Genomic DNA, 24,495 nt, shown 5'->3' on the forward strand with positions numbered 1-24,495 from the left:
TGCATCGCAAGTTTACAATACATTGCAGCATTGCAAAACGTATATCAACATCGTACCGGTAGCGACGCTCTAGTGTATGACGAATACCAGCAATCCTTTGTTATCGAATGAATTGCAAAATTCGTTCTGAACACAGTAAGGGCGTAGTCGTCAAGTAACCAAGTGGCGCACTCTATTGAGAGACTGAGGAAAAAGCAACTCTAATATCTCTATAGTTTGATCAAATTTTCGAGTTTTGTATACATTGATGGTTTTGTATGATTGACCGAGCAATGGTGTAGAGTTTACGGTGCATTGTATTGTGAGTAATTCTTAATGTACATATTGTGTCATTGGCAGGGTACAGGGCTATATCTAGCGCGGCCTTGCTGCCCTCTTTGCCGCAACGCAAATCGTTGAAATCAAAACTTTCACGCTACGGACGCTACGAAGTTTTACAGCTACGAACTTCCTGCTACGTACGACGCACCCTGCACTCGAAACTTTGTTTCCGAGAGCTTTTTTTGTCACCGTACAGTTATCTGACCTATGAAACTTTTAGCTTTTTATCTACGTCTGTACTTTCAATATCGTGGCGAGGTTATGAAAAATGTTATTTATGTGCGTGTGCTGGTTCCTCTATGGTATCCATATTAGACAAATAAATATTTGTCTAATATTTATTTTATTGTTAATAGTTTAGGGATTCATATAAAAATTATTTTCGAGGCGTAATGAACCTGCTTAGGAAAAATTAAATTTTTTACCAAAGACAAAAGCTGTTTGACCACTCCAATAGTATTTTTTCGTAAAAAAGTGCTTTAAATTGCAATCTGGGAGAAGCTACACATAAATCCTCTGTGTTCATGCTGGAGCCAGTGGAGGGTAAGTTTAATTTTGTTTTTCGTGGAAGTATAACGCAGGTGGGCGCAGCGCTGTGAACGTAGAATCCAGTATTGTGTGCCGAAAGCCGTACAGTCGAAGCAGGTCGGGCGAAGCGGGGCCGATTCGGGCCGATCGCAACTCCGAAACGTCGCAAGTCCCGGCCGCGACACTCGCCTCGCTCTCGTCAGTCTGCGCCCGGCCTCTGCACCGATTGTACGTGTTAGTGACGCCGTGCTGTGACATATTTGACAGTTGTTATCGTGTTCTTGTGATGTTTTCGTATCGGAACTATGGTGTATCCCCATGAAGATGTGGAGTGATTTCCAGGTAAGATACAGTTCTATACGTCCCCCCGTGCGTATTATATTATTATATTGTGTGGAAATTTATTCAACTTCAACATAGTTTGCAACTTGATTCAGTTGAGTAACATCAAGTGATTTTTGTAAGTCCAAGACTAGGTTTTGACAACTATGTTCTTTTGGATCTTATGGAAACTATAATCCTATTCGAGGAAATAATTAATAAATGCTTTCATAGAAATATTTTTCCTGATATTACACAATTCGAACTTTGCAACACTTTGTTCAAGTTTTTTCTTTTCTAGTATTGATGTAAGAACTAAGAACGTTTTAATAGAGAATGCAATATTTATTCATTCAAAAAGGAATAGAATTCAATCATAAAAAAGTTGTTTACTTCGTATTTTGGATCAATGTGGGATTCATTCGTTTTTCACAGATTTATTACTACCCATCAGTTTATGTCTACCCGCTGTAATTTCTGTCTGTCGTACTTCATTGTTTTTTTACTCAATTTATGTAAATACCCACCCAAATTAAATTTTTAGAATATGTTCATAGTGATTAACTTTTCAGTCATAATATGTACATATTATAGTATAGTATATATACCCGTTAAAGTTAGTACATATAGAAAGCAAATATGCATAATGGTTATTTGTAATTTTCCACGAAGTTATTGAGTTAAACATCGCTCACTTACTGTAATTAATACCTCATATACTGAAACTTAGTCCTTTGTTAGATATTGTGAAACGCAAATAGTTAAAAAAATGTTTACACTTAAAAGTGCGATACGCGCCTTTTTTCGAATCTGACATCTTGCCGCGTTTCCGGCGACCTGTCAAACGTCATGTGATAGATAGAAGGGCGCATTCTGTAGTTTTAAATCAAAAGCGCTGTATTCGCCTCGAATCTTGATAACTGCGCGACGCTCGAGGCGAGCGAGAAGTCATCAAGAAATATGTAAACGTTACTGTTTCGCTCTAACTCATAGCGCCGTCTCTGTCTGGCGACGGGTGTTTTTGTGTCGGGGCGGGTTTTTTGTGTGCGCGGCGCGAGGCTGCCGGCGCCGTTCGCTCGCTCGACTCCACATTAATTATCGCCGAGTTGGCTTGCCAGCGTGAACACACTTTACTTTCTATATTGCTCCTTCGTTTTATTACGAACTCGTGTCTATAATTCGAATATATTTTTCGCACTTTAGTATGTTTTCCTGGATTAGAGAATATTGTATGTCTTTCTAGTTATTAGAATTTATATTTAAAATTGTATAAGTATGAAAATAAATTTAAACAAAGAAATAATAAGAACTATGAAAAAAACGATAGTCATATACCTAGGTAAAATATAGTTATTTTATGCTACATTAAAAAGTCAGTCCTAATGGAATATTTATTTATTTATTACAGTATGTACAAGCTAATAACAGTCTTCTCTAAGTCGTCTCTAATGTATATTCCTATTTCAATTTTGGGTTTTCCCAACAAGCACGAGGGCTCGTTGTTATGGCAACGATTGGGGCGCCCCGCCCCATACCTTCTTTGGTTCTCTGTCTATCTCTTTTTTCTTTTCATAAAGAAATAGAAAAGATATATAAAAAACTGTGTTGCAAATATGTTATCCCGCCGATAATATGTTATCGCTTATCAGATAAGTTATTGATATCGTTGTAATTGTTTAACCATAAGTTCGTTTCAAAGAATAAGGCGATAATAATAATGGTTGGTACTTATTGTTAGGTATTTCGTTTCTGTATAGGTAGTAACCAAGTAAAATAACTTTCGTTTGTTGACATAAACTTTAGTAGGCCTATCGGGTGGTTGGGGAGGGTGGGTGAAGGGTGCATCTAGGAATGCGACTTGTTGCAGTCACGTGCATCTGTCCTCAGCCCTCACACGTCACTCGTATGCCGTGTATTGCTGTTTGCCAATAACCCGTTATTCCGAACTTGATATTGGTTCAGTTCGGATAAAGACTACCTACACTTTATAAATTGCTGTGGATGGACATTTGTCTTGCTATTTAAATACCACCTATCTTTGCGAATATTCCCAATAACAAAAATAATATTTTTAGAATACATGAATGTAGGTATTGCTATGCAAAATATTTTATGAAGAAATAAGTACCTATGATTAGTTATGCACGATGAGAAATTTAGGAATTACTAGTGCCTTTTGGGATTTATTAGATTTTGCTTACTATTATTTTTCTGAGGAATGTAGATTGTAGGTACCTATCCGGACTTAAATATATATCAAATTAGTTCGTTAATTTGTAATTTTCAACAATGGACAGCAAATGTTAATAATTGCAAAAAAGTGTATTGCTATCTTGTTGCCAAGACGAAAGAAAAAAAATGAATTATGTATGTGTTTTCGGTTTTCACGTGCACAGAAATTTACTTAAATTGTATATGTACCTATATGTATCAGAATCAAGTTAGTAAACTATTCAAATACCCCCAGACAGAGACAAGTGAGACAACTTATATCATTTTTACATTGACTACACCAGACTGAATACATATAAAAACAAAACATAAATCGTATGCCCGTGAAATTCTCACAACGCTATCGCGAATCTTGAACGCACAAATTCGATTATCAACGGATGCGATTGTGATAATCACTTAACACGTTCACATTGGAGCACGTGGCTAAAGTTAGTAAACAATATAAACAAATGAATGAATGTGCCGCAACGCACCGGACGTCATCCGCGAAGACACGCATAATAATCACGTATGCAAACAAAACTAATTATGTAAAACATTATGAATCGCGCCGGCGTTTTGACATAAACGTTTACAACCAATTATGAGCCTATTGTGTGACTCAATGAACTTGAGACACTACAATAATATAGGGCATCGACACTTAACGACGTGAATTATGAATGGCCGATCGCACCTGTTTAGAAAAACCGCGTCAGGTGTACCGAATTCAATACGGTTCATATTTTATTATCGTATTGAATTACTCGTGACGTCTGTTTGATTTTTTTTTTACTTTTTGTTACTGGTCTATTGTTGGCACGCGCTGTTCGATGAACAAGTGTTGAAATGTGCTAATCCTATAATTTGTTATTTTTGAATTGTGTTGTGTGTGTTTTAGTTAGTTAGTTTAGTAGTTCTCTCTCCAACGCCAAATTATGTCTTTATCTCTTGGAAATCCCAGTTGCTAGTATAAATTTAACAGTTGAACATTTTTGTAACAATATGTTCGGAGAAATTGGTTAACTCATTAGCTAAATCAGTATCATTAGATAATACGTTTAAATAGATAAAGTTTAAGTCATAAAACAATTACTTAAAAGGAACTAATCCCAAGTCAAAATCATGCATGAAAAATGTAAATTGCATACGAAAGTGAATACCTAAATAAAAACAGCTCAAAGTTGCAAAACGGTGTCGTTCGATTTGCGATTCTGCCAACTAAGCACACATGTTTTGAACGCACCGCGACCCAATTACGTGTCTATAAAACAATAAAGGTGTCGTTGAACTTCAGTTTCGTGTACGGATGCCTATGTAAACATTGCAACCGGGTAAACATGCTCCCGACCGTTCGTCCCAGACGCTCCGCCGCCAATAATAATTTATGTAAATTCACGTCATGCCATAAGACTGACGTTTTTATTGCCATTTTCTTATTTCGACGGTCAAGTTCATCCTGGGGTGAAAGTTTAATAGCTGTCATCAATTTTAAATGTTTATTTGTGTATACTTTTATTATGTCAGACTGGTTGTTGATAATAGTCATATGGTGAAGGTGCCTGTTTGTAGTAATGTGGATTATTTTTATAAGTTTTAATAAGTTGTAATAGGTTGTATAGTTTATAATATGTTGAAGGCAATATCTAATAATAAAAATTATAAATGGTACGATGACTTAGCGTATTTATTTTGCTAAAGCTGTAAAGAATAGGTATAAATAGTTTAGTTGTGTGTAAGAATGTAAGGAAAATAAAATATTACCTCACAAATCCTTTAATGGTTTGACGTGAACAAATGTAAATAAAACATTTTAATGTTGTGAATTATGTTTTACTACAGACGGCAAGCGTAAAATCTTGTTTAGGTATAATTATACGATAATAGCTTCATTAATGCCACTACAAATCTATTTCGTAGGTAGCGACTATTAATCATTTATGAATGAATAGATGTTATTATACAACTCGAACGATATCAGAATGTAGTAAACGTCATTTTATAATCATAAGCTCATAAATAAACATAATGACGTATTGCTAGTGATCAGTCGGAAGTGGGCAGGCGCCGAAACGCGGCCGCGGCTCGCTCCTCGCCGCTCGCTACTCTACTCCACCACGTGCGCAAATGGCATGTAAACGCGTATTATTATGTAACATTGTTTTGACATTCAACAATAACGACACATTTAGCGCGGACATTAAGTGGATCAATGAACTTGAGCCGTTTGCTGTTCGATGTGACGCAACGATCGGCATTTGAGTGAGATTAATGCACGCGGATTATGGCACGCGATACATTTCAATTTACGTTCCGTTTCATTCATGATTTGAGATAATGACGGTGTACTCGTTCCTCGCATTTATATGCTTGTCGCCGCGACATGTCACCACGCGATCACGTACGTTTCGATATCCAAAATCGTTCATATCCATTCTTATAAATGACTGATCAATGTTAGCTTGTTTTTACAACCAACTCCAACTTGCACATTGAAAAATTATAACTTTTTAAACGAACAATTTAGGTACAAGGCATAAAACATTTGAGATGTTCGTGAGTGCATTGCGGGCTGCATACGTGCTGTCTTGCCGAATAACTTAGTATTAACTGCAAGTTTGTGCTCAAGACGAAGGGGTGAAGGGAGTAGTACGTCTTCACCCATTGACGGTTGAAGCGAGCCGCGACACTTTCACTGCTCCGTTATTGCAGCTACTACGCGCCTACTGCACCGGGGCTGCCAGCCACCCCAATGCGCTCCCCTAGCCACCCTATACAGGGCACGGTAAATACAAGGGTGTACGTACGCCTTTGAAAATTTAGAATACTCTTCGCTAACGTTATTCTATCTTTAGCGAATACCGTTGCTCATTTGTCGACGTTTATAATCAAGGAATTGCTATTTACTGTTGCAGTGTGACATATTCTCTTTCATATTTTATGCTTTTATGAAATGTAAAATATACTGAATATGAAGCGAAATTGTACTAGGAAGACAAAATGATTTCAACGCAGCGTTGACTCGCTAAGTAGGGAGACAATGCACGCAACAGTTAAACGATCGTAAGTTACAACATACAAGTAATCTGTCTATCAACGGACGCATTTTAAGTCTAGACAGCCGGCCAGTCGTTCTAAGTGGGACAATGTCAATGGTGAGGGCTCGCCATTATTTGCGTAGACGTGTGTGAGGAACGGAACGGTGACAAGTGCTCGCGGCTCGTGACGGAAGTTTGTAAACATCGCCGGCCTTGTTCCCAGCTCACCTCTCCGCCAGTCACGCACCGACGATATCGATACTTTCCGCCGGCGATAATTACCATACATCGATTGTTTACTCATCTGTCCGCATCGCCGCTTTTTGCTGAAAGATTAACGTGCGCGTGCAAAATGTTACGTCAAATCGATGACGCGTAATCTAACGGTAATTATGTCTCGATTTAGGTTCAGTCGATCCTTGCACAACTGCGGCCGTAGTGTGGCCGTAGTAAGTCGCAGCTCGCAGGGAAATAGAAACGGGCGCGACGGGCGATGTTTGTTTGCGGGAGGATGTCCCGCGTCTATCGGTGATTGATGGGCGATAGATAGCTCGACATTGAACCCGCGCGGTGCACGGCTACTGTAAATATGTATATCTATTGCGGACTTCCCGTGACGTCGCACCCGTGACGCGCCGCCCGCTGACGTAGTGTTTACGTAACACATCCATATTCTTCTTGTTTACACTATAAAACTCTATTTACATTGTTATTGCATTCCGGGTCGCCGCCTTATCTTTTATTGCTTTTATTTTATTACGCGCTACCTGTTGATGTTCGGATTTATGATTTTTCGTGTAAAGTGTGTCACTTTTTTGTTTGTTTACGTCCACGTGCGGTGCTTTATTATCTTATTTGTATTGATAGATCTAAAGGAGTGAAGTGATCGTAAATAAATATATTCGAGATTGGATTATTTGATGTAGTAAAAGAAACGGTCCTATTTTATTATGGATGTTTGTTGTTAGTCACTTAGGTAGAGTTGCTCTCGGGACTAATCTTCTAAGTGCGTGCCGTTTAGAGGTAGATGGGTAGTGGGAAGTGGGAACCCACCCGCGCTGTGTTTATTAAAAATTCATTCTTCTTCCGTTGCTTGTCGTAATCAGCCGCTATGAGAATTCACACGTTTTTTTGTAAATCGTAAAATAAAATTTTTATTTAGATTTTAGGCGTTCATTTTAAGTGCTTAAATATTTCAAATATGAAATGTCATTTATATTTATGTGATACACAAAGGACTTATTAATTAGTACATAGTTACAAAATACAAAATAAATACTAGATTGAAATGTGTTAAAGAAAATTGCATATATATCAATAGTCTTAAATCAGGTTTATCTTTTCCGTTTTTTCAAATACGACTAGAAAATATTTTTAATTGTAAATTACTATAATGCAGTGTGTGAGTGTGGGGTAAGGGGATCGACATGTCTCCCCACTGTGGGGATTCACCCCCCGCCCCGTCTCTTGATCTCTATAGAAAACGTTATCATGGAAACTCACTCGTGCCTCGAAATGTTTTGTACTGAATATTTGCTAATTCGTTTACAGTTTAAATGTTTGAGCTATTTTGCTTTTAAATACTTTGACATTTTTTTTAAATAATCATCTCATCAATCTGAATCATACTGAAAATTACACTAATTAAAATTTGTAGTTTCGTCAATATATTCCAATCGTACATTAACAATAAATGCACCTAAAGTTAACCCAAAAATGCATTACTAATTAACAATTCATTAACCTTATTCTTAGCAGTATTTCGAAAATAATTCGATGAGAACTATAAAATTTTTAATCATGTTGAACAGTACGCTTTGAAATCGAGTATAAGGGGTAGGGGTGCTGGCGTCAGAACGCCTCCGCTCCCAATCTCGTTCCCACCCCGTCTAATCTCCTTTACCCCACTGAGGTCGTGACGTCACCTCTCATAGCTTTTTTGGCAATGAAAAATAAAGCTTCTGCAGATTACACCTACACTTTGCAAATTAAGAGTCTTTTGTAAACATGTAATGCAAAATACTAGCAATGTATGATTGGTAGAGTAGGTAATTAAAATTTGTTGTATCGTGCACAGTTTTCAAGTAGATTCCTATAATTAGTGTTCTTTGTGCGATTTAAATGTGAGGCTTATTAGTTATTAGCACGCGTACAGCATCCTAGACTAGCAATCTCAAAATAAATTGGTACGTATTTCAGCTTATTTTTTGGTTAGACATATACGCAATGGAATCAACGTTGTAGCAACGATTTTAGTCAATACTGGTTTTCAAAATATAACACTGTTGGTAATTATACACTTTACGCACGCATCAGAAATCAGCTGATCGTCGGTCGTTTTCCTTTTCATCTCTCACTTTATGTAATTAATTGTCGCCACGGGCGGCGTGCCGTAACTCCACTGCCGGCGAATTTTGCTACTTCTGCCCTTCACATACGACACCATCCGATTAACTATCCTCGTGATTATATTATGAATGAAATGCGTGTGTATTTAGTTTAATCTAGGCCGGGCTCTTGCACAGACGTCTCGGGTAAACTTTTGTCCACATACGTCTCGACTTTTTCTATTATTTATGACTTGTATTTTTGTTTATTAAGCCACCCGCATGCAATCAGTAGAACCCGTATATAATCAATTATTATCAGCAGCGGGGAACGCCCATAGTCCTTCGGTAGAGTTCAGTCGCATATTACAGCGGAGTCGAACTCGTACGTACAGTCTGTTGGGTAAGAGAACGTGTCGAGAGAGGCCACTGAGTATCGGGCTGGTGTATTTCTCATGCGATGTGTTGCAACGTCGTTTGGTAAGACTGAGGTGAGCGGCGCGCCTCGGCTGTCACGTCGGCTGCGGCGCGGGCACAGCACGCGTGTTTGCGCGTGTGTGTGTGACGTCAACGCGCAACTTTCACCATACTTTCGTCGCTGGTTGTGCGCTAAAAAACAGCGCTATTAGACGACTACTATTAATACATGCGATGCGACGTCGCTCGCTTCGTTGCTCGAATGCGTTATTGTTTTCTAAAAAGATGAAAACTTTGTAGCATACTGTCAGTAGGTACGACGACATACGTTAGCATACGTTCCAATCTTTGGATTATTTAAATCTGCAATAATTCTGAAAATATCTGAATTCAACATCTGAATTAAGCTCTCTATTTGAACTGAGCACGTCTGAAAATCATGTTGTTTTTAGCTGGTAGCAGATTGCTGCTAACAAAATGAACAAATATATATACCGCCGACGAGCTGAAACGGTCAGCTCAATTCACACACAGGACCACTAATTTTAAACAGTTTACTTTTAAGGCCAGAATTTGCGCAGAAATATTGGACAAGTAAAATCCATTTGTCGCTATCGCACGCCTGTCTAATTAAGCTCTGTCATAGACTTTTCGAAGGCTCTATTACGAGCCGCCTCCTAACTTAGAGCGGACTATAACACATTTGGTAGTCTATTTGAGATTGATTTTAGGCAGTTTGCGTTTTATGCCATAGTAATAAGGCTGATATTAAGAGAAACGAGTATGATTTTACTTGCTGTGACAATTACGGCGATGCGGCCCGCCCTCGCGCCGCCGCAATCGATAGGCCTAGAGCGGGGGCGGGCGAGGGGCGCGGGACGGCGGGAGGCATCGGTGGTCATTACTTATGCAAAGCAGCAACGGTACTACCACACTGGCCCTATCGCCATTAGCTGGCAACAGTAAACCGAACGATACGTTTGGTGGCCACATTTCTGTTTTCCTTACCACTATAAATTGATTATACCGACCGAGGCTCTAGACAAATATCAAGCTCCTAGTATTCTTCACGTTGAAATGATCAGCCTAATTCGTTAAATAACTAAAGAGACAAAGTTAGACATAACAGGATTGAATGCTCATAAATTTGCGAAGTTATTTAGCTCGTGCAAAATCTGCTTTCCATAAAACGACGGCTAAGTCAAGCTCATGAAAAAGCGTCGCGTCAAAACGAACTGGCTATAAGTTTTAGCGGGAAAGTCGTTCCCGCGCTACGCCAGCGTATTTTCTTGGAGGAGGGGCGAATATATAGATAAAGCCGCCCCTTCGTCGCAATGGATATAACAATATACAGCCTGGAGAGAACTCTCCGATCTCAGTTCACAGAGCGCAGCGAACGAACACACATCTTCCAACATTTATTGCTTTCAATATGCTAATGCTGAAAACGAACGCGTCGCTATAAAGGTTCTAAAAGAAATATATATGCGTTACATGTAGGTATTCGATATTAGAAAAAGTATCACGCTACTGAATATTTGATGGAGCTTAAAATATTCAACTATCAACACCGCACTGTAATTTCTTAGATTCATATTGATTAACAATTTATTAGAAAAATTATAAATTATTTATGATAATAAACAGTAAACACTAAACAGCAACTAAACCATTCAGCGAAATTCGTAATGTATCGCATACTGATAATACATATATTAATGACCATCGTAACACTGAATACGATTAAAAAATCTTGGTGAATGGATAACATGATATTTGCATAATGATAGTCGGTGTATGTTTTTATGTAATGATGTAAATTACTCAATGATTTGTAGCCTAATGAAAACAGTAAAGATTTATGTAAAATTATAATTAAATAATCACGGCTGTAACTCGTACCGCGAGAATGTCGCAAGCGTCTTATCAGCGGGCCCGTTATCAGTCTTCAAGGTGACGGACCGATGTAACGCTGATTGCCCGACACTCTTATCACGGACAATTATTATTATTATATGTTATGCTGTTTGGAATTTAATGTATTTTCAATGTATTTCCGCTCTAAACATTCTACGTAGTTGGATAAAAAAAGGTTTGCGATATTCTGATATGTTTGTGTATCTGCTGGTCATCTTGTTATTTTTTTTTTTGAAAAAGAAAATATATAAGTAGGTATGATACTATGTAAAATTCTAGAGTTGCGCTCTCTATGTTAGCGGTAATTAATTAAGTAGATATAAGTACCTAAGCGCAATGAAAACTAGCACCAGGAACTACGCTGTCAATGAATATAAATATTAATAATTACCAAGACCAAATACTAGAATTTGTTTTCATTAAGGCCTAAGCACTTGACATTGATCGTAAAAAGTAGGCGATAAAGTTTTCGCATTTGCGCGGGAATCGTAGTAGTAATTATGTATAATGCCGAAGGCCACGTGCTCGGTTGACGTTAACAAAGTTTCTCGATGCGGAGAAAAGTTTGTGACATGTGAGAAGATACTTATAATATGTGCTACCCGCGCCCCACGCCCGTAACCGCCGAGTGAGTCAGCGGCGCCCTCGCGCGACGTCGCCCCGTCTGCCCCCATGGAAAATTTATACCCACCCTCTTCCAAAGAATATTACGATTCCGTTTTGCCAAACTCCACCTTGAGACTCTGTAATACGATCGATTCTGCTCCGTCCAGAATTAGCAAGACAAAGGAGCTCCACCAATTCTACCGAAAACAAACCCTAACTCCAGAGGGATATAGTTTGTTATTTATGACTTAAAAAATAAGTTCTAGATATTTGTAATCAGAAATATATGATAACATATTATGAACGTACTATATTGTTCTACGTCTAGGTAGGTATTTGAAGTAATGTTTCTAGTTACTAGATATTATGCTGATTACTTATTATTAATTATAAATACATAGTTTATAAAATATATCGAAGAACAAAAAAGCGAAATGAGCATTGCAGTATTCAGAAGCTTTTTGTATAATTCCCCGCTCGGCATGACGTTTCGTCTCGAGAGCGTGTGCTCTCTCATCTCCTTAATTCGTCCTTCGCCGCAACCCCCTTAATTCTCCCTTCCAGCGATGCCGCGAGGGAGGGTGCTCACTCTCTTGTTAACCGGAGTTTTCCCCCTTATTTATACCCGGCGTGGGGGCGGGCGGCGCGGGCGGGCGAGGCGGCCGGGGGAGCTCTATCGACGTTCGTATGCCGCATCTATGTACTGGTGAATTAAGAGCGAAGTCGGCTTTCATTTTGCTTTAAACCTTCTACGCTCGTGTGCTCGCCTTTCAGACACGAGACTTTCGTGTGCGCTCCGCGTACACCACTTTGAGCTCTGACAATAAGGAATAAGGTCGAGAACACTGCGCCTCATTCGCTCGCTTTCAGTGTTTTATAACTTCAGAGAGGGCGAGGTGGCAGTAGGGTTTTTGTGAGTAGAAGGACTTTTTTTGACGTACGTTTTTATGTTTTATTCGGTTAGAATTTGCTAAGATAACGATGTCACACAGAGGGTGAAAAGCGCTCTCTGCGAATGTACTGCAAGTTTTGTTTTTAGTTAAACTTTTAATCTTTTATATAGCACGATATAAAATGAAAGAAATTTCAAAGCGTATAATATTTTTCGTATTCAGTATAAATTTAACGCTATTGAATGGTGCGTTAATAGGCCAGAACTGCTGATGATAAATGTTTAAAGAGACGAGAAACTATTTTATAAAAGTTTGTTAGCGAAGACGGGAGTAAAGGGGTGGCTAACTTTACGCATAACATCTTCAGAGAAAGTGAAATTTTGCGCAAGTTCGGAGAAATACAACTCTACTCGATCCCCCTCCGCCCTTTAAGGAGTCGTCGTCTTAGGGTGGCAGTCGGTAAACCCGACTTTTAACAATTATAAATATATTTGAATTTCGCTGCTATATTTTTCATTATTTGCTCGAAACTGAAACTGAATTTACAAATTCAACCTCTCTGTTTCATCGAGCCGAATCTATAATAATTGAATTGTTTTTTCCTGAAATAGACGACACTCGATTGCCCTTCAGCTTTTCACGGGCCGAGGTACGCAGTGGATTGTTGGTGTCGAATATCACATATGAAAAATCACAAGAGCAAAGTACCCTGTGACGGTTGAACGACCTTTGTTAAGGTGTCGCTTTCGGGCAGGTTATTTAGTGCGACGGGAGCAGGGTGGGGCGTGGGGGCAGAGGGAGCTCGGCCGGGACACCCGGGTCGCCGGGCAACGCAACTGGGTCACTCCAGGCTTCCACCGCCCACCAATTATGTACACGCTCGTTACCGGACACGCGTTTTTCAATCACATCCATATTTAATTGGGCATCACTGAAAATATGTACCAGCGTGTTTCACTAGAATTTTATTCGGTTGATCAGCGTTTGAGGTGTGGGTTAAATTTTATTTCGTATGTATCGCTACAATGGAACCAACCAATAATGACGATTCACAACACTGTAGCAACTTCAAATCATTAGCTGTGTAATTGAAGTCGGAAAGATAATTATTATGTAGGGCAAGTTTCCTCACACGTAGTTTGGGAACTTCTTCAAGACACCTAACTTGTTGCATGGATGCACCGCGAAGTACGGGGTGGGCACAGGACGCGGGGGAGCGCGGGGGGTTCCTCATAGTGAATGGGCGCGAGATGTCGTGGCCGAACGCGTATGGAGATACCGCCATTGATAACCGTGACCTCGCCCTTATCGCGGCTGTCGATTGCTCCCACACGAAGGGCTCACCTAGGTACATGAGTGTTAACTCTGCAGTGTGTCGTATTTCTCGACGCAACAGCTGATTTGAAACTAACTCTATGTCGTATGAAAACACTCTTTATGTGTTCAACTTGATATGATGGTATGATATTTTATGAAAATGTTTCAATGATACAAAGTTGAAAGTAGGTAGTAAAATACACATTTAAATTTTATATATCTTTAATAATCAAGATTCGCATACCTTAATTTCACTACACGAAATTGATCTGGTTTCTTATAATAACGTTTAAATTGAATTTGTACATTTGGTGAAGAATATGTTCCCAGATGTAGAGTTGTCATATTATTATATCTACTCTACTTGTAGAACTTGTAACAGAGACCAAGAGTCAATTGAAAATGAACCATTTGATCAACAGCAAAATGTACACAGTACGATGGATAATATATTTTGTAAACGTTGTAAACAATACAGAATAAAGACGATGTCGATTACGTCAAAAATAGTCGGAGAACACAATGGACTGATAACAAATATGTATATCTAGAGAGAGGATTAAGTGCAGGTGACGTAACGAGTGACGGGTGAGTGCGCATATCAAGTGCAACCTTGACATTGGGCATCGCCCTAATGTCGTCGCATCGATTACCGGAATGCGAACAAAACCATCTCCGTCAGCAAATAATAGTGTCGGGGCGATGAATGAACGGGCACATTAGCGAGCGGCGCGGGCGGCGGCCGGCCGCGGCGCCGAGTCATTACGCGCCCCCATTAATCACTGCAACAATCGGCCGATATCTCGCTATTTACAAACGCGGGAGCACGTGTTCGCTCGTACTACGCAGAGTGTATTGACCCATTTAGATAGCTCGACCTTCGCGCGGCCATTGTAAGCGAAAAACATAAAAATAAGTTTTATTGCGGCGTCGTTATGCGTATCGCTGCGGTGCGGCCCTCCCGTCACGCTCGAGCCCGACAGCTGATCGCTACGTGACATTTTTATTTTATTCTCTTCCGGGGATTCTCCGAAATACGTGCCAGTGACGTCATTATCGGTTCGCTCACGCCCGCGGTTTCTGATTTATTATCTTAAATGAGCATGAAACACTTCGCCCCGTGGATTGCAGTGATTTATGTACCTACTACATACGCGAGTCTAACAATGTCAGTCTCAAGCTCGAACCGTAACTTACCCAATTCAAGAAACAGTTTAAACTTCTTTGTGTATGTAATAAAAAACCATAGCAAGAAGCCCGAGTACGAGATTTCACTCTTATGCAACATAGAGTTGTATAGCTTCAGTGTATGTAGCCTTGATCCCGATTCAGAAAGAAAACAGTCAAGTATTTTCCAGGAATAAATAAGTTGTCAACTTTGTAGAGAAATAATCGCATACAGCTCATACAAAGCGGCACTTGCTACGTCACATGCCTAATATATACATATTACAACGTAATTGTTACTGTGAATACCTAACTGGAAAGGGCGATATTATAAAAATTATCGAATATGTATATACCTCTTTAATACAAAGAATTTGAAACAAAAATATTATGTGTCTCTCTTCCTGACCATACATACAGTTCTTTCCTTGTGGATTTATCTACTTAAAGCAAAATTTATAATCTGTTATTCGTTTTTAACGCTATGTAGAGTTCCAAGCGTGTCCAAATAAATTTACCAAATTATTGCCATCGAGTATCTCGCAAACTTAGGGCGTATTCAGAAAGAAAGCTTGAAACTTATAAGCGCTTATCGGCGCTTGTCATGTTCATATATTTTCCTGCGCGGGTTACCAGCACTGACAGGAAAATATATGAACATGACAAGCGCCGATAAGCGCGTATAAGTTTCAAGCTTTCTTTCTGAATACGCCCTTACTCGCTAGCATGTGAAACTGTTTCAATATTTATAGACGGTCTGCTACCGCTGAAGGTAAGGAGTTTCGTATGAGCAGGTTTTACTAGGCAAGAGGAAACATTCCACTAGGCGGCTGCAAACTCGCGAGTCGCAACCGACATTCCAAGCGAGGCGAGGTTCGGGGAAGCGAATGCGTCATCGCTACACAAAAAACTACAATTTTCCCTTTCATTGCATCAAGTGGCAAGTCGCTCATCATAATAAACGCATAACGCCACGTCTCGCACGCGCCTCTGCACATTGTAAACAATGCGTTTCGGGAATACCCTTGCTTTTTATGCGGGAACACATTCCTGTGGAATTCCTTTTGTTTGTTTCTTAACGGTATGCGTAAACTTTTTTTGTATTCATCACACTTAAATTGTTCAACCTCACCGCGCACTTTCGTAACGGTACCCGGCCAACTCTCCTTATTGTGGTCCGAATACAACGTAAATAGGTTATAATTATACTTTTTTTTCAAATGATTATTAAAAATTCTGTTGCATGTTGATTCTAGCTATGGTCTCATACAAAGCGATAGCAATTATAACATTTAGAAATTGAAAAAATATACTTATTAAATTTATCATTCAAAAATTTTTGCTCAAAATTCTACGATGTTACACGGTCAAAAAACAAATAATTTTTAAACATCTGATGCCCCAATAATACGGGCAGCGTTAAAACCGATCTAAACGGAGCAGAAGTGAAATAAAAAGCTCTAAAGTGTATTCGAAGCTGCGCGAGCGACGGGCCACCAAACAGGATGTAAGACTGGTTGTGCGCACACACGGCGGTGTACGTATACACACACGCACACAGCGCGGCGCGGCCTCGCTCGCCGCTCACGGAAACGTGCGTGCCACAGACCGGCCGAGCTGCCTTGGTTATGCTTGCGAACGCTCGAATGTGCGACCCGAAAACGCCTTCCACTTTGTATATTGGAAATTTTTTTTAAAGTATCAGCAGATAGCTTTTTCGGAATTTCACAATGTTATTCAATTTTAATCAGTGACTTGCTGATTATAATTTTCGTAGGTATTATAGATAGATGGATTGTATTTTTTTTTAATATCATGATTCATGATTGTTAGTGATAAGCTTCCATCGCGTCTAGTTAAGATCCAATGTTTGCATTCATTATAAAATATAACACAAATATACCTATTTGTCTATTGTAGGAATATAATATTATGTATATTATGCTATACATTAATTAATAATTTTATGTTCGATGATACAGATAGATTTCATAAAATAAGAAAAAAATCAAATAATTAAATAAACCAATGTTTATCTAGCGTCAATACGCCAGAGATATTATAGAAAACAATACACAAATTGCAAACGAGTAATTTTCATTAAGACATTAGGAAGTTCAATTCATCGTGATCGAGATAATAATCGGAAGCTCGGAAACAATCGAGGGTTTGATGCATTAAGCACGTTTGAGTCGGAGCTATCTCGATCTAATCTTCAGCCACCTGTAAACAAGGCAAGCAGGTCCGAACACCCCTTCAATGAATGGAAACTACAGCTCGATCACGTGCTCCACAGCTCTATTGTACAGAAAAGAAACGGTTCTCGTTAATCGGTCATTCAATCGACTCGATTCGATATTGCGGATTAACACCTCTTCACGCTATGAATTTATGAATGGAGCACAAAAGATACTATGTAGATCACTTGTAGTAAATATCGTTACGCCGTTTTATTATCGTGTTTGTTGATTTACAATGGAAGCGTAATAAAAATCAAATCATTCGCAATATGCTTTCATCTTTGTTTACATTTCGCATTCAATTTTATAATGCAGCCTTTTAATTAAAGCGACGATGGTTTATTAATTTAATAATGTTAAGTATTAAAAGAGATTTATAAGTGTTCAACCGTTTTTTTTATCAAAAGGATAGCCAACATTTCCACATAAAAGTATCGTTTGAATAATGTCAAATAAGTAGAGAAGCAGCGAAATGTTTTCTTGCATAGCCTCGCTTTATAATGTAGAGCTACACCCCACGCTATCTACCCCATTTTATAGTCGACTATAATACAGCGCTCGTTGGAGCGTAGGTAGCTGTAGCGCTAGATAGAAGCGGACGGCCGCTACGCGATGTTATTATGTGGCGCGTCTGTGTGCGCGTGCACGTGCAGCGCCGGGCCCGCACACTAGCACACCGCCGCGCCCCTCCCGCCGCAGCCCCCCGCAACCTCTCCCTCGCCCGCGCCGTACTGCGCTCCGCCTCGACCCTCGTCTGCTCGACAACGACATGGTTAAGCGCGCTCTGAGGCAATGCTGTGCCGCTATCTATTCGTTCTTCACAATGCCATAGAAAGTCTGTTCGACTCGCCTGGTTGCTCGAAATTTTTCCTACCTTTACGTATCTTTTTTTGCGTTCAGCATATAGGTTTTGCTTTACTTAAAATGATTTGTATATGCCAAACAAACATTTGTAATTAAATTAATTAAAAACAAAATTAATTAAATATTGAATTCACAAAGCCAAAGTTCTATACTAAGCATAGGCTATAAAATGCAGCAGTATGCGACAAGAGCGATAAAATAAACGTCAGACATTTTCAAGTTTCGAATGGACAGAACAAGCGACGCGCTGCGCATCAGAAAAAGAACTTTACGACAAGATTAGAAAGAGCGAACGGTGCGGCAACGTCGCACGGCCACGTTCCACGAAGCGATGCGGCAACGCCAGGGCACCGACGTCATATACTAAATTTATTTTCATGAGCGCCAGCGCTGGCGACGACACCGCTATTTTACTCGCTTCTTATACCAGTTGATTCGCTGTATAATATTAAATAAAATTATGTTGGTATAAAGTTTTACTTGTAAAATTTCACATTTATTCTGAACTCTACATAATTAAAAAAAGCAGACAATATAAGAGCGTTTTTCGAAGAACGATAGAGAGGGTGACGTAAAATAATTATTTACAGTTTAGTGATGAGTGATCGTTGAGTCAACGGAGCAATGAGCAGCGCCGTACGTACCGTGTGACTACGCGTGCTTATGCGTATTTACGCGGTAAAGATTTGAATTGCGAAAACTTTATAAAAATTTTCAATTCAAAAATGCAGCCTGTTTTTTGCCTCTTTCGTTGGTAGTTTCATTTTTACCTAAGCTTTGAAATACTTTTTAAGTTATTTTTAATAAGAAGTCATGAAGGGTCAGTGGATTATTGAATTATTTTGCGTAGAAAAGCGTGCCACCTATACGTGACAGGTGCAAAGGCATCTGCCGCCCGATGGACGTAAAGTTTACTATTTTTTTTTACCACATAAGCATTGCGTAGCTATTAATAGCTTAAGTAATTGTTACATTATGTACCAATTGGATTAGGTTGAGTCTGTTATTGTTTATTACATACTTGTAAAATATCTTGTTTTCGATTTCACGATAATGCATGAATCTTAGGATACTGTATTGACAATAAGCTATTATTAAATGAATTAAATAATGCATTAATAATCGTATGGCAAAAGGTTTGATTTTGATTAATAATATATTATAAAATATATCAGATTTTAGTCAATTTAGTACAAGTACAATATTCGATAACATATAAAAATAAAAATACTCTACATGTAGAGTTTTCTAACTGATTTTTTTGAATAAAATAATTACGACTTAAAATGAATGCGTTGTTACTTTTAAGAATAAAATTTACCGAAGTAGGGAATTATTTAAAAAACAGTAAATTGACTTCATAGAATTACAGCAACACAAAGCTTCACGTATATTCTTGACGCAGGTGCTATTACGATAGATCGGCTCGTTTTTCAAGTTTCACAAGTTGTAAGATTTTACGCTAGGCTGTTTTATTTTCAGTAGATATGTATTACAATGTTGCTTTTAATTATATTGTCATTTTGAGTTCATCCATTTATTGAATTTTGTGGGCTAGCAGTGTGAAATATTTTTGAAATATTACATAAGTATACAAATTCTTACTCATAATACCTACTCAATCTCACATAGATTATTTTTCCACTTTTGTTGTCTTTAACTATTCTATTTGTTAAATATATTCTAAGCATAGGTAATAGAATCCAAGAAGGATGAAATAAAAGGAAAACGTAAATCGTAATAGAAAAGACTTAGAAAGAAGGGTTCCCGTACGTAATGCTCGTTAAAATCTTTTGTAAGGTAACAATTTAAGTTGAAGAATGCGAACGCCAGTTGTATCCAAATCCCACAGTTGTATTCCGAAACACGGATCTACCTGGCCAGAGCCCCAGTGGGGTAGCGCCCCGAAAGCATATTGCACCCAAAAAAAGGGAAGGGTCCCTTCACAATAGAACCCTGTGCAACCCCAGGTACCTCGAGCGATGTTCGACTCACTATACACTCAGTTGCTCTCTGGATATCACTTTGATCTTTCCATTTGGAATTAATTCTTAAATGGTACGGTAGATATAAAGTTGGTCGTGTATCATAATAGTCAAATGTAACAGTTACAATTACACATATTTAAAGTTTTTGAATTTAACTAATTTAGAAAGTTTATAAATAGACTTTATGCAAAACGAAATTGATTGTTCTTGTATCAATAGTTTCCATAGCCATATAATTCCAAAGAACAATAGTTAATAAATTTATATGACCCGTTCTCGTAAAAAATTCTTTAAATAGAAATGTTTCAATGGAAAGATCTATATATGTACATATTATGGAATAAATGGATCGATCTATTACAGTGGCTAATGTTCGTAATATTAAATTTCGAATTTTGCGTTACAGGGCTCGGGTGGCGGGTGCGGCGCCAAGCGGCGCGCCAGCTCCCCGTGCGAGGGCGGCGGCAAGGTCGCACGCTGGGAAGATTCTATCGCGCGACTGGAAGCCGTGGCCGCCGGCGCGGGCGGCGGAGACTGCTGGCGGGAGGAGGAGGAGCGGCGCGCCTGCCGCCGGCGCTGGTGCGGCGGCTGGTGCGGCGCGCACGACACCATCCGCGCCGAGAACGGCAAGTCCTACCTGGAGCTCGGCGGGGCCGCCGCGCGCGCCTGCTGCGACGGCCGCGCCGCCGGCCGCTGCGCCTCGCGGCGATGCTACCGCGAGAGGCGGCTAAAGATGATGAACCTCTGCGCGCTCAAGCTGGCGCGCTTCCGCCAGACGGCGGACCCCTCCCTGCGCCGCTCGGTGCTCGTCTGCAACACGCTGCGCGGCATCGAGCGCGAGATGGAGCGCGAGAGCGCCGAAGAGGCGCCCTTCGAACCCGCCTGCGTGGCGAACGGCGTGACGCGCTGCGAGCTGCTCGGCGCGCGCGACGGGGCCGCGGGGCGCGCGACACCCTTCCCCGCGCCGCCGCAGCCCGACCGGGACTCCGGTTACGGCGACGAGGAGCAGCGCACCATCGACTGGGGCTCCGTGCTGAGCCTCTCGTCGCGGTCGGCGCTAGACCCCCCCGAGGAGACGTGGCCCGACGACTGGGGCTGGAGCGAGGACAGCTTCGTGCGGCTGCTGGTGCCGACGAGTTAGTGCACGGCGCGCGGGCAGGACGCGCCCGCGCCCCCCTGAGCGCCTGTGATACGCCGCCGGCCGCGCGCGCCAGCTGAGCCCGGCCCGCGCGGCGCGGCCCCGCCGCCCGCGCGGCTCTTCTAGTCGGCGCCGCCCGCCCCGTGACGCGACGCGAACGCGCAGTCAGTAGTTAGTATTATGAAATTCACTATGGGAAGGTGCTAGCTTCGAGACGCGGGACTTTAACGCGAGCCGAGTTATTTTTGATAAGTTTATTTCTTTAAGTGAATTCCGAACTGCAACAAGTGACTTAGCCGAAGACGTTTTATCGTTAAGATCCGTGTTTGAAATTTTTGTTGAAATTATTGTGTATAATTAGATAAATGCTATATTTATTATGTTAAAAGAGGATACGAGGATTATTTGAAATTATTTCTGTCTTGATATTTTCTGTAAAATATGTCGACCGGCGTGACTATGTGTTATGTTCCCCGGCCTCCCGTGCGCCGCAGCGCGGTCGCCCGCTGTGGCCCGCTGACGATGAGCGAGATTACCAAACATTATTGTGTTACTGTTTCTGTTCCTTGTTGCTGAGAGCGCGCTTCTCGCGAGCGGCGACGGGAGGCGGTCGCCAGTTCTGTGTGTATGGACATGTGCCGAATGTTGGTGCGAGCGCGGCGCTGACTGCTATGTATTTGTAAACAATTGAAAACAAACTGTAATTTATTAATTGATAAGTACTTAAGAAATCGATGGACTTTCATTATTTCCGCATCCGACGTTTCTTTATGGCGCTGTGACTGGTTGTCAATTAAACAGCCTTACTGTTTCTGAGTGTAATGAAAGTATCACGATTGGCACGCACTTGACGATTGGAATTTGTAATATAAATGTATACTTATGATATTAAACACTGTCACGGTTGTACTTAAACCAACAGGAATTGCTAACGTTCACGTTCTGTCCAAAGATGCGACGGCCTTCTGTTGCTGGAAGTTATTTTTACTAATACCGTTACTATTAAGTACATTAAATTATTTAAATACTACTTAAATTGTGAATATTAGTGATATTTTTTCATAATTAATTGCTACTCACACACAGTTCCTAACGTTCTATCGACTATTAGTAAATGGCGTTTCGTTTGCAGTCCGTAATATAGTTTTATAAAGTTCCACTGCCAGGAGGCCGTCTCTATCTGATTCGTAAAAGCGAGCGATACAAACAAAATAGGCTACGGTAATGGGTAAACAGATTTGAGACATCGAATGATAAGTTATATAGTAATCGGCGGCAACCCGTCGTTCCTAACAAGAGAGATCTAGTCACAAGGTGCTGCCTCACCGCGGCAATGATACGTTCTCTCATTAGCAGCTTCGGGTTGTGAGCATCCCGCGTGAAATGGGACTTAATGAATGTGTTATCAGGATTTGCGGTCGGAATCAATCGCTGCGGCGACATTGCAATCAAATTTAGTTCGGGTTACATCGAAATTGAATTATTTTTGTATAATAGGTTAACTTTCGTTACCGACCGCGCTCCCGATAGCACATCACCCGGCGCGACACGGAATTGCGACTGCATGGACCAAACATACATCACGACATTTAATAGAACAAAGTACAAATTTCAATAAAGTAAGATGCATTAGTGCTCCGGCGCATGTTTGTCCACCGTTGTCAATTAATCTAATATTTGAATTGTGATTCGGTAGCTAATGAGAGAAAACTATGTTCTTAAATTTAGTGTACATATAAAATTTACGGAGATGGGCATTATAGCGCGGTGATACGCGATTGTAAATAAATTATGTAAATTAATAATTTTATCGATATCGTTTGTCAAGTTCAGATGATGTTGTTGGCGTCGGGACGAGCTCGCCCCACGTCTCAGTACCGACCACAGATACACAAGTTACATGCTGCATTTTATTGTAAGATGTCACAAATATTGCCAGTACAGACTCAGATATTCTCTAGTTAGGTTAAATTCGTGGGTTCTAAACTCGGTGATGCATTAAAATTATTATTTCTTGTATCGTTTAATTGAACTGATTATTTTTCATACGTACCTACCTAGATATTTTTGTTAAATATGTCCGTATGATTGGTTGTGATGGTTTACTTAAGTAAGTTAGTGAATTATGGATATATTTCTATGACGTACATAAACCCATTTTGTACTGACACAGTTTATATTGACATTTCTGTTGCACAATGAACAAATGCTGACTGGATTCTAATACTGTACTTAAATACACGATGTTTATAAAATGTTTGATGTTTGAGACTTTGAAATTATTTAGTAAAAATAATGAATTAAAATTAAATATTGTGCGACAGAAATATTATCATAAATGCTCATTCTGAATGCTTGCAATCATGTACAAATTTTCAATATTTTCATCGACTGTCCTGTCATTATAATAGTGTACAGAATTATGTAAAATATGCATCGAAATTCCAAAAACCCGTAGATATAACCATTGCACAGGTTTATTCCTTGGAAATTATAAAAACCGCATTTGGACGATGAAACAAATGGCACAATGTGAAGATTTACTGTTAAGCCCAACTATCGAGTGTTGATAGTTCAAAGGCGCTTTTTATAATAGATTAAAATATACATAGCAGGTTGTTATAATTATTTGAGATATCATGGAATCAGTTGGCGAGCCCTGCGCCGCGCATTGTGTTGTGAAATACAGCAATAATTATTGTGCGAGTTGACTGTTGTCACATCCGTCTTCTAGTCGAGGACATTTCAAAGAAACGTCCGCGGCGTCATCATACGTAACTTTGTAAAAATCCTTATTTAAGTGTAATTTTTCTTAGTGTTTTCATTGCCATTGGTTACCAAAAAAATGACAGGATTTATATTAAAACGTTTGTGTATATTACTAGAAGAATACTCGTTAGGAAATCGTGAAATCAATTTTGAATGTACTCAGTCTCCACATCGAATTGTTAGTACGTTCCTCATGTTACGAGGCACTCAAAATTGTTCCCGGTGTTCTAATGTAAGAAATATTGTAATATATTAATATTGTTTAAGCTGTTGTGTCGAAAATAACAAGAACAGGAATAATTTTGTGAAACAATGGCACAAAGAATGAACATAAATATTATATATATTATAGAAACAGAAATGTGGCTATAAGAGCAATTTTTATAATAAATATTTACTGTTGAAGAATTTCTGACTTTTTATTTATCAT

At 39.7% G+C, this 24,495-nt stretch overlaps 1 protein-coding gene across 1 annotated transcript; it reads left to right on the forward strand.

Moving 5' to 3' along the window:
* The first annotated feature begins 963 nt into the window (after positions 1 to 963).
* Positions 964 to 24,473, forward strand: tara (SERTA domain-containing protein 2 taranis). Its single transcript, XM_089706750.1, has 2 exons — positions 964 to 1,191; positions 20,565 to 24,473. The coding sequence occupies exons 1-2, from the start codon at positions 1,168 to 1,170 to the stop codon at positions 21,297 to 21,299; spliced, it is 759 nt and encodes a 252-aa protein (XP_089562876.1). The 5' UTR covers positions 964 to 1,167; the 3' UTR covers positions 21,300 to 24,473.
* Positions 24,474 to 24,495: the final 22 nt, after the last annotated feature.

This window comes from Colias philodice, chromosome 18, assembly GCF_061535455.1.
Source record: "Colias philodice isolate Cphi_HAF_F1 chromosome 18, ilColPhil1 Martin Lab GWU primary, whole genome shotgun sequence".
Classification (NCBI taxonomy): domain Eukaryota; kingdom Metazoa; phylum Arthropoda; class Insecta; order Lepidoptera; family Pieridae; genus Colias; species Colias philodice.

Excerpts from the sequence above, each read along its gene's own strand:
- tara (XM_089706750.1), top strand. The coding sequence starts at position 1,168 with ATGAAGATGTGGAGTGATTTCCAG. Across the intron at positions 1,192-20,564 it reads AGATGTGGAGTGATTTCCAG|GGCTCGGGTGGCGGGTGCGG; the intron begins GTAAGATACAGT and ends TTTGCGTTACAG.